General features: G+C 43.8%; 1 protein-coding gene across 1 annotated transcript in view; it reads left to right on the top strand.

Moving 5' to 3' along the window:
- Positions 1-12,001, top strand: part of itga9 (integrin, alpha 9) — a 410,365-nt gene that overhangs the window by 203,329 nt on the left and 195,035 nt on the right. Inside the window, exon 17 of the mRNA XM_059971083.1 lies at positions 9,954-10,030. Coding sequence (XP_059827066.1) covers positions 9,954-10,030 — 77 coding nt within the window. The remainder of the gene's footprint in view (positions 1-9,953; positions 10,031-12,001) is intronic.

The raw sequence follows: 12,001 nt of genomic DNA, 5'->3' as shown, positions 1-12,001 counted from the left end.
ACCTGTGCGGCATTCTTTAGGCCGAACGGAATGCAGAGGAACTCGAAAAGGCCGAACGGGGTGATGAGTGCTGTTTTGGGGACGTCGTCTGGATGCATCGGGATTTGATGGTATCCCCAGATGATGTCTACCTTGGAGAAGATCTGTGCACCGTGCAGGTTTGCTGCAAAGTCCTGAATGTGCGGCACAGGGTAGCGGTCCGGTGTTGTAGCCTCGTTCAGCCTGTGGTAGTTGCTGCATGGTCTCCAGCCCCCTGTCGCTTTGGGCACCATGTGCAGAGGGGGGGGCCCATGGGCTGTCGGACCTCCGTATGATCCCCAATTCCTCCATCCTCTTGAACTCTTCCTTCGCCAGTAGGAGCTTGTCTGGGGGAAGCCTTCGAGCACAGGCGTGGAGGGGTGGTCCCTGGGTCGGGATGTGGTGCTGTACGCCTTGTTGGGGCATGGCTGCTGTGAACTGCGGTGCCAGAACCGATGGGAAATCTGCCAGGACCCTGGTGAAGTCGTTGTCAGACAGCGTGATGGAGGCAAGGTGAGGGGCTGGCAACTGGGCTGCACCCAGGGAGAACGTCTGAAACGTCTCGGCGTGTACCAGACTCTTCCTGGGCAGGTCGACCAGTCGGCTGTGAGTTTGCAAAAAATCCGCACCCAGAAGTGGTTGGGCTACGGCGGCCAGTGTGAAGTCCCACGTGAACCGGCTGGAGCCGAACTGTAGCTGCACCTGACGGGTGCTGTGCTGCCGTTCACGGCCCTCAGGGGGGGACCCAGTGCCCTGTTGCGGGTGTCGTAACTCATCGGAGATAAGATCTCGGCAACGGTGTCGACCAAAAAACGGCGTCCCGACTGCTTGTCCCACACATACAGGAGGCTATCCCAATGGCCAGCCGCCGTAGCCATCAGCAGCGGCTGGCCCTGGCATTTCTCGGGAACTTGCAGGGTGGGCTACAGCAGCGGGCTTCTGCGCCCCACCTCTGGTGGTAGAAGCACCATTGTTCGTTGGGCTCCCCACCCCTGCCTCTGGGGTTAGCGGGCTCTGTGGCCAGGCCTGGTCTGGTTTGCTGCTGGGAGCGTAGCCTGGTGATCTGTGTGATGGACGCCCCACTCTCCTCCTTGGCGTTCCACAGCATATCTGCCCGGGCTGCCACCTTCTGGGGGTCGCTGAAATCTGCGTCGGACAGCATGTCCTTGGGCATCTGCTCCAGGAATGCCTGCTCAAACATGAGGGAGGGCTTGTGTCCTCCTGCCAGAGACAACATCTCATTCATTAAAGCCGATGGAGGTCTGTCCCCCAAACCATCCAGGTGCAGTAAACGGGCAGCCCGCTCGTGCCGTGAGAGTCCGGAAGTCCTTATGAGCAGGGCTTTGAATTCTGTGTACTTGCCGTCCGCTGGGGCAGACTGTACGAACTCCTCAACCTGGGCCGCTGTGTCCTGGTCGAGGGAGCTCACCACGTAGTAGTAACGTGTGTCCTCTGAGGTTATCTGCCGAACGTGGAATTGGGCTTCTTCTTGCTGGAAGCACAGGTGAGGTCGCAGCGTCCAGAAACCTGGCAGTTTCAATGAAACTGCATGAATAGATGCGGCGTCGTTCATCTCCGGTCCAAATATCGTTTGGACCGTCGGGGTCACCAATTGTAGCGGTGTGCTACACACAGCGCTGAAATAACGACACGGAGCCGGTAAACTGCAGTTAAAGAAGATTTAATTCGAACTTCGCGGCTTCGCGTTAAAGCCTCCCTGATCCCGCCCTCCCCGGGCGCGGATGCTGTAGAAGGCACGTATTCACAGTCCTGCGCGAGCTTTTCCCTTTGTTAGCGAAGCAGACCTGGCGCCCTTTTGGAACTGGCCTTTATGCCGGTGCGCTGGCTATTTGTGAGCCGGTTCGAGTGCGCTAGGAAGTGGGTCGCCACAATAGCATTTTTATGAATTACAGGGGGGGAGATAGCTGTCAAAAGATGGACCAAGCAAAAGTGAGGGGACGGTAGAAGTTGGAGGCAAAGTTGTGTGGAAACAGCACCAATACAGTCATCAATATAGAGCAGAAAGTGCTGGGGAGTGTTACCAGTTAGCTTTGGAACACTGAATGTTTCACATAGCTGATGAAAAGGCGGGGATAGCTGGGGTCTCTGCAGATACCAATGGTTACAGCTTGGGTTTGGGGAAAGTGGGAGGAGCTAAAAGAGAAATTGATGAGTGTGGAGGGTGGTTAGGTCTGTTGTCCAGAAAGAAGGGAAGAGCCCGTAATGAATATGGGGCAGTCAGGAAGCTGGACGTGATTGAAGTGATCACTTTAACTTCCCTGGCCCTGAAGTTTGAAGTGTCACAGATGTAGGTAGGAAGGTACCGGTATCTGAGAAGTTGAAAGGTTAATAAGCATATCACTTTAATAACCAGTCACAAAGCAGTCCTTTACAGTTCGAGTAATTTCATTACTGAACATTGATTGAAAAATACTGAATCATTGAAGTGCTGAAAATAATAACGTTTGGCTAATGGCTGATTTCACGATAGGTAATTAGATGATAATGCTAGTGAAATACAGTGTCTTTCTGAACTGAATGTGAAAGGAAAGTGCTGTTTATTACAATATTTCTGTGATTTCTCACATGACATCCAGTGGAAATACTTAGCTTTTAAAATGCAGCAACCTGTGTTCATAGAGAATGCTTGTCAAAGGAAAATGTCTCAGTAAATTGTACAGAAGTATCATTTCTGGATTTTGGTAGGAGAAATAAATATGCAGGCTATTTTCTAAATGGGGAGAAAATCCAAAAATCTGAGACGCAGAGGGGCTAGTGAGTCCTTGTGCAGAACACCCTAAAGTTTAGCTTGCTAGTAGAGTTAGTGGTAAGGAAGGCAAATATAATGTTAGCGTTCATTTGAAGTGGTCTAGAAAACAAGAGCAAGGATGTGATGCTGAGGCTTTCTAAGCCACTGGTGAGGCCTCATCTTGCATATTGTGAACAGTTTTGGGCTCCTCATCTAAGAAAAGATGTGCTGGCATTGGAGAGGGTTCAGTGGAGGTTCATAAGGATGATTCCGGGACTGAGAGGGTTATCATACAAGGAACATTTGATGGCTGTGGGTCTGTAGTCGCTGGAAATTATTAGGATGAGAGGGATCCACTGAAACCTTTAGAATGTTTACAGACCGAGACAGAGTAGATGTGGAAAGGATGTTTCCCATGGTGGGGGAATCATTGCACAGGTAGCTGTGGTGGCCAGGTCATTGGGTGTGTTTAAGGCAGAGCTTCATTGTTTCTTGATTGGACATAGCATCAAAGGTTATTGCGAGAAGGCTGAGGAGGGGAGAAAATAATCAGCCATGATTGAATGGCAGAGCAGACTCAATGAGCCAAATAGCGTAATTCTGATCCTATGGTCTTATGGTCTATAATGGAATAAAATTTGATGTCTACATGTAAAGAGAAAATGATTAACACCATGGTCAGAGACAGTGGTTTCTGACTCATTTCAGAGGAGGAAAGAGAGTAAGAGCCATTACATTTGGGGGAGAAAAGTGAGCAGAATGAGGAGCATCTGAGGTTTGCTGGGCTGCAGGAGATTATAGAAATAGGAAGGTGAGGGCAGTCATGGAGTTGCTTGAAAACATTGATGAAAATGTTTAAATGGTAGTGTCACCTAAAACAGAAGCCATGTGGTTCAGCAAGGATAGACAGGACAGATGTAAATTGGAAGACGAGTTGTGAATTAGGACAAAGGCAGCAGCATTTCTGATTGGGATTGGATACTCATGGCCTGCAATAAATGCATTGGAATAGTCAGATCTGGAGGTGACAAAGGCTTTAATCCCGCACCACAATGATCTCACTTGAAGGACTCTTTATCTCATTATCTGATGTTCTCATTACTTATTGCTATTTATGTATATTTGCATCTGCACAGTTTGTTGTTTTCTGCACTCTGGTTAATTGTTCATCGATTCTGTTATAGTTGCTATTCTGTAGATTTGCTGATTATGCCAACAAGGAAGTGAATCTCATAGTTGTACATGGTGACAGATACGTACTTTGATAATCACGTTCACTTTGAACTTAAGTTGGTTGAAACTAGAGCCTGCTTTATTATAAGGTCAAAAGACACAGTCTTAATGAAGGTTTGATTTCTTAGACACCAGCATCGGAAACTCATCTTTCCTGCATCTTCCCTTGCCATGGCCCTCATCCACATGGGATAAATAAAAACATGTGTTTCAACCTCACTCCTCTTTTTCAGTTTCAGTGATCTCTTACTGCTTCATAGCCTTATCCCCTCAGATAAATTACGTGTTAGATTAGAATTCCCTTAAGCCTCTGGAGACCTGAAAACAAGTATTCTCCATGTCTACACCCTTCCAGCATATCTAAAGCTAAGGCATGTAATTTATTTCTGTAGTTTGATGCATTCTGGCCTAAGTTCATACTCTGTCTCTTTTCTGATCCAGTTTATAACTAAAATATCCTCATATTTCCAAACTATCCAACTTTATTGTGATCTGTTCCCTTTCTCTCAGGTCTTGGCAGCAGTGCTCAGAACAACTTAGGGTCTGTTGCAGAAATGGATGAAGGAAGAAAGTAAAACAAGTATTAGGGAAGATTAAGGACAATGTATCTATTCTATTGATTCTTGACTGATCTATTAATTTCAATGTGGGATACTCTGATAGAGGAATAAACTATTAAAGAAGCGCTTGATTCTTAGGGTATCAGATCGAAGAATCAGCGTCTTTGATGACGCTGATTGCAAAGCCACCATTGTTGGCTGAGAAAGGCTGAAAAGATTTAAAGGCCTGAGAATACAATATATAGAGTTTGGCCTGTTTCTAAACAATTACCAAAATTTGTGGACAGCACTTTAGAATTCCACATTTACAACTCTGATATAAGCTCAGTTACTTGATCCAAGATACACTCAAGTTAAGCACCTTGGGGCATTTAATAATGTTAAAGAGTCTTACTAAAAATGCACATTTTTGGTACCATTTTGATCTACCATTCCCACAGCAAGCTATAATGCTAAGATTACAAATGTGTCTGCATTTTAAAACATTAAAAGAAAATTCCACTCAAGGCTTTAAAATATTACTAAAAGTGACATTCATAAGATTGCAAATGTGTCTGCATTTTCAAAGCATTAAAAAAAAGTTCCATTCAAGGTTTCAAAATGTCACTGAAATTCCAGCAAGCTCTTGGGATTATTTGAAATTCTATCACTCCTGATTTCTATTACATTTTTCAGTGGTATAACTCCTATCTGTTGGGAATCACATTGGAGGGAATTTGATACCATTTTCTGTATCTCGAGGTTATTAAAATAAGATCATTTCACACTGGTGTCTCAGTTGCAGTATAGAATAGTGACACGAGGGACTGCTGAAAGATGGAAGATGATCAGGTACAGTCATGTTTTTTAATGTTTTACGATAAGATGCTGATGCTTGAAACATTCTTCTTTAAACTTTTCTGACTCAGCTATCACCAGACTTTAAACAACCAACAGAGGTTCTTTGCCTAGGAACAGTGTTGTTTGGACAGAATTTGTAATACAGAACAGCTGCATTTCTTATTTTCTGAGAATGAACAGTTCATGAATAACTCTGAGATCTGGACATCTAAAATAGTACTTGATTTCCTTAATCTCTCAATTTTCCAAAACTTCTTCAGCACTCACTGAAGTTATTCTCAGCAACTATCTCCATACTTTTGTTGAAAAAATTCAAATTGGAAAGAACACTCACATTTTTGAAAGGCAATTAATACTTACATATGGTCTCCAGATGCTCTTACACCCTTAGGACACTGGAAATCCAGCATGGTGATTAAAAACTGTTTTAATATTGTGTTCATCTCATAATTTCAGCAAGAAAAATAACAAGTGAGATAGTGAACTTTACTAATGTCAAGCGAGATAAATTTAAAAGACCCTTTTATTCTTTGGAATCAGTGCTAGGTAATGAGATAAAGGTTAAGTATTATTCTGAATGCTACTATTGCTTTAGATGACAGATCAATAGTATAATTAAATTCAACAAGAACTTCCCATACACATTGGCACAATATTGAGGAGAAATTATAAAGGTTAATTTTCTGATTGCCTTCAATGTTTGTTGTCCATCATATTCGAAAATGAGAACAAACCTGCACAGGAGAGCTTTAAGAAGTGGAAAAGCAGTAGCACTTGAGATGGTTCTGCTCTCTCGACCTTGAAGGTCTGGACCCAGTGGTACAAGTAGTCCTCACAACTGGGGGCTTACATATTGCAGTAGATGACCAATGACTACTTCTATGCCTTGTCATGCTCTTCATGAAGCTTTGCAGAACTGCTTTCCTAGCTGTTGGATCTCTCTGCTAATCTTATCCACCCAGTTTGCCATAGCTTTTTATGCCATCTTAAAATCAAAGATATCCCAATCCAAAAGCACAAAACTTCAAGTTCTAGAAAGCTGTATTAAAACAAAAAATGCTGGCAGCATTTGTGGAGAAAAAAGACTTAGTTAACCTTTCGCATTGTTGAATTTTCTTCAGAAACATGTAACTGTTGACCTGAAATGTTAAATCTGCTTCTGGTTTCCTTCGCCTCTTCCCTGGCATCACAAGACTGTCATGTCTCTTCATACACTCTCAAGCCGTAGCTCCCCACCAGCCATGGCCAGATGCCAGACACCTGAACCCAACTAGACTCAATCTGCAGGGCTGTGGCTAAGAACCAAAGACAAAATAATGCAATAGGGTGTTGACGTATATTAAGCAGAATCCAAAAGAATCTGTTTTTTAGTTTTCCTGTCTTCCAAATGTGCCTCGCCTATTCTCAATGCCTTTTCAATTCAATTCCAGTTTAATTGTAATTCAACTATGCAGGAATACCCATGGATACAACCAAAAGAGACAGCGTTACTACGGAGCCAAGATATGAAACATAGTACCAATAGACACACACAGAGCACAAAACACACATAAAACATACAAGATAGCAAGCACATGCAAGGTATCAGTAAAATACAGCCATGCAAAAAAAACACGTCCAGAAACATCAATCCATGAATGCTGCAGAAAACTGCAGTTGACCACAATACAGCCTGTCTTCTTCCAAGTGAACACTGGGGGACAGCACTGACTGTAGCCTTGGTGCCGTGCCACACCGTTCCTGGGGAGTGCGGCTCCATTGCCCCTGTTTTGGTGGCTGTAAACAGGCAACACCGCGGCGCACTATCAACAACGTAAGACTTGGGATCCGGAGTGGACTGTTCTGTTTCTCCATTCATCAAGACCATGGCTGATTTTCAACTTGCACAGTTTTCCAGCATGGGCACCATGTTTCTTGGTACCCTTCAGATTCAGAAAAATATCCACCTTTGTTTTGAATAAACTGGAATGAGGAAATTCTTGGTGGAGATCTCTGAAGATTCAGCACTCTGTGCATTGTCATTTCTTCCAGCCCCTCATTCTGAGACTGAGGCTCTGCTCGCAGAACCTTCATCCAAGTGAAACATCTTTATTGCATCCAGTTAAAAACTTTTCAAGTTCAATGAGATCTCCTCTCAAGCTTCTTAAGTAGACACAGGCCAAGTTTCGATGTGGAACATTGATAAGATTTTCCTATCATATGTAGACCTTGGACAGAATAGGATTACTGCCATAGTATGAGTCTAACAGCTTTTTTCTTTTTCAGCCTAAATACCTTAACAGTGTCTTTGCTGCCTTTGTGTACTACAGGTTAAAAGCAGTGTGGTACAGTTGGGAATACTGAAACTGTTACCTTATTTGTTTCCAAGGTTGCCAGGTTTACCTTCACCCTAGCAAGATCAAGCTGCCTCTAGGCACTGGATATCTTACTCTTAAAAGCTTCCCACTAGCTATTCTTTGGTTTCTCTTCGAATAGGCTCTCCCGTTGTGCTGTCAAAGTTCAGTACAGTGGCTGTCAGTGAGTTGTTGGAGCTCAGTACACCAGTCTTCAGTATGCCATCCTCCGTGTTGGTAGCTTCTACACCACTCCTCAGTGCTGCTGGTCTCAGTATCCCAGTCACAGTGGTGTTGGTCACTGTACACAGTCCTCAGTGTTATTAGTCTCTGCACAGCAGTCCGAGCACTTCTGTGTCACTGTACACCAGTCCTCTATCTTCACACCAGCCCTTAGGGCTTGTTGGGCTTCTGAATGCTTGTGTTCAGAAAATTATGTTTATTTTTGCCAGCTCTTGTTGTGCCTGATTCGGGCAGATGGGGCTCACCAGTGGTGGTTGACAGCTCATTGAGGAGAAGGGAAACTCTAATCTCAAACTTCTGCTGCCTTGTGGCTGTATCCATTCATGGGGAAGGGTTTGGGAGAATGCCCTGAGGAAAATTCTGGATTGGAGTCCCTAAGGAAGTTCGAAGTTGAGCTCAGTGTTTACTGGCAACTCTTGTGATGCTGCTGCCAAACTGTGTCGCTCTCTGTCATAAATTCTTAGGCATTCCCACAAGATCTGATTGACTTGGTTCCTCCCCGGGGTTTTGTGGATTCTGAGGTGACTGATGAGGCCTAGATAAGAACCACAAACTCACAAATATTTGGAAAGGGTACTCCACACCATGGGAAGACAGATTTCTGGGGGGGGGGGAAGCTGGCGGAAGCTCGCTCTCCATATCATACTGCCCTGACTTGCGTATCATGTAGACAGCTGGGACGTGCCATCCATGGTCGACCTTGACCTACAGAGGGCTTCACTGTCCCTGGTGGAGAGCATTTGTCCGAAGTAAACATGCAGGTATGTCACTGTGTCTTCCCATGGTGTGGAGAACCCTTTCTAGATACTTGTGAGTTTGTGCTTCCTGTTTTGGCCTCATCAGTCACCTCAGAATCCACAAAACTCTGGGGAGGAACCAAGTCAATCTCATCTTGTGGGAATGCCTAATAAGTTAAGATTGCTTTGTTTATGTGTCTTGAACTGAAGGAAGAAGTATCTATGTGATTAAAGAAACTAAACAAACTTGGTTGAATATACAACTAAAGTAACTATGAAATATTGTTGTTTTTGAAATACAGTATAGAATGGGCCCTTACAGCCTTTTGAGCTGTGCTGCCCAGTAACCCCCGATTAACCCTAGACTAATCCTAGAACAGTTTACAATGATAAATTAACTTACTTTACAGTTATGTCTTTGGACTGTTGAAGAAAACTGGGTCATCCCAAGAAAACCCATGCACTCCACAGGGAGGACGTATACAGACTCCTTACAGGATGCCATCAGAATTGACCTCTGAACTCCAATGCCCTGAGCCATAATAGCGTTGCGCTAACCATTATGCTACTGTGGCCCCCAACATGGACCATACTTGATTGATAGTTTTCTATTTTTCTATTATTCACTAGTTACATCATGCCAAAATAATGTGATTAATTACGTAATTACTTTAGTCAAAATGTGGCAAGTGCTATGTTGTCTCAGAGAATGTTTTAAAACAGTTTGACGTAGCATTCTTTCCTGAAAGTAGTCTTACAAGGTCACACAATTTCTGTGCTTTAGTATTCGACTTCTTGCTTTTCTGCAAGTACCTTCAGGGCGGGTCAAGCTAATTTTGTTTTAAATTGGTCCAGGCATCTACTTTTCCATGGCCTCCTTTTGGTGTGTTGTGCTTGCTGAATTGCAGAGTTTTTACAGCCTACTTCACATGTGGCCCTTCATTTTGGCTTCCTGTGAGCTCTTTTAGCAAGCTTTAAACACTGTGTTGACAGAGTATGCTGCTCCATCTAATGGTCCAGGAATCTATTGCTCCTGATGTTAACCAGCTCTAGATTAACATATCAAAAACTCTGCTTGGTATACAGGAGTGAAAATTATTAAAATCTATCTGAAAACATCTAAAGCACCTTGGGATGCTTCTCTGCTGAACAGTTCCATTTCACATTGCAGCTCATCTCAGTTAATGATGCAACTCAGTGTGCGCTTTTACTAAGCTTTAATTTCTGTATCATTTTCCAGACTGTTTTTGAAAGGAACTGTATGTCAGATGACTGTGCTGCTGATCTGCGACTTCAAGGCAAGCTGTTCCTGTCCAGGTATGTGATAGGGTTCAAACGATGTCCACAGCATCACTTACAAATTAGAGCAGCAGTCAGAATAATTACTGCCCCAAAGAGCTTCTCATTTGAGCTTTGCGTAGGTTATTAGATGTGCTTTTGCTGAGGATTACCTTTTATTAATAGAATATAGGAGATCTTTTGATATAGAATTACCATGCTTGCATTTTCAGAACCATGGCTACTTTTTCATGTAACCCTCAAGTTCTGTCAGCTGCATAAGTCTAGGGAAGACAATCTCTGGCCCTGTGAAACCTGTGAAATTTTGAGGTGCAAACCTCCTGTTTGATGTGTCCCCTGTTACAAATCGGTACCGCGAAATATCAAACAGTACACAATATGCAATTAAATGATCTAGCTTTATAATTCCTAATTTGACTAAAGGGTTAGTGAAGTAAAACAAAAAGAAAAGGGCCCATTTTAATGAAACGGTCTAACGTGCACAAGTTGGAGCTCACTTTCTGCGGTCCTCCATCGATTTCCCTGGGCTTCACCGACTCCCGGCCCCACTCCAAGTCCACTCCTTTCTGGTGTTTACAACATCTCCATTCTGGCATTTTCTCTGTCCATCTTCCACTGAACAAAAGACCCAAATCCCCTCGGTGTGCAGGCACACAGCAAGAAAAATCACCCTTGATTGGACAGCTCACATTCTGTTGTCTCTAACCATAGATAAGGGTAGTGCAGTGGATGTGATCTACATGGATTTTAGTAAGGCATTTGACAAGGTTCCACATGGTAGGCTTATTCAGAAAGTCAGAAGGCATGGGATCCAGGGAAGTTTGGCCAGGTGGATTCAGAATTGGCTTGCCTGCAGAAGGCAGAGTGTCATGGTGGAGGGAGTACATTCAGATTGGAGGGTTGTGACTAGTGGTGTCCCACAAGGATCTGTTCTGGGACCTCTACTTTTCGTGATATTTATTAATGACCTGGGTGTGGGGGTAGAAGGGTGGGTTGGCAAGTTTGCAGACGACACAAAGATTGGTGGTGTTGTAGATAGTGTAGGGGATTGTCAAAGATTGCAGAGAGACATTGATGGGATGCAGAAGTGGGCTGAGCAGTGGCAGATGGAGTTCAACCCGGAGAAGTGTGAGGTGGTACACTTTGGAAGGACACGAACTCCAAGGCAGAGTATAAAGTAAATGGCAGGATATTTGGTAGTGTGGAGGAGCAGAGGGATCTGGGGGTACATGTCCACAGATCCCTGAAAGTTGCCTCACAGGTAGATAGGGTAGTTAAGAAAGCTTATGGGGTGTTAGCTTTCATAAGTCGAGGGATAGAGTTTAAGAGAAGTGATGTAATGATTCAGCTCTATAAAACTCTAGTTAGGCCACACTTGGAGTACTGCGTCCAGTTTTGGTCGCCTCACTATAGGAAGGATGTGGAAGCATTGGAAAAGGTAAAGAGGAGATTTACCAGGATGCTGCCTGGTTTAGAGAGTATGGATTATGATCAGAGATTAAGGGATCTAGGGCTTTACTCTTTAGAGAGAAGGAGGATGAGAGGAGACATGATAGAGGTATACAAGATATTAAGAGGAATAGACAGAGTGGACAGGAAGGTTTTTTACTCAGAGTGGTTGGTGCGTGGAATGCACTGCCTGAGTCAGTGCTGGAGGCAGGCACACTAATGAAGTTTAAGAGACCACTAGACAAGTATATGGAGGAATTTAAGTTGGGGGGTTATATGGGAGGCAGGGTTTGAGGGTCAGCACAACATTGTGGGCCGAAGGGCCTGTAATGTGCTGTACTATTCTATGTTCTATAACACAAACATTGCTGCTATGTTACATTAGCAGTGAAACCTTTCCCAGGGTGTTACATTTTATTAATACACAAAGGTTATTATATTAAAAAACGAAGCATAAATAACTTAACTAAGGCTGATGTGGACAAGGTAATTGAGGAATAGGAAAGCCATTTATTTGTTTTAATCACCCATTGACAGATA

This window comes from Hypanus sabinus, chromosome 1 (assembly GCF_030144855.1).
Source record: "Hypanus sabinus isolate sHypSab1 chromosome 1, sHypSab1.hap1, whole genome shotgun sequence".
NCBI lineage: Eukaryota > Metazoa > Chordata > Chondrichthyes > Myliobatiformes > Dasyatidae > Hypanus > Hypanus sabinus.
Note: the sequence above shows the minus strand (reverse complement) of the source record. Positions and strands in the feature narration are given on the sequence as shown.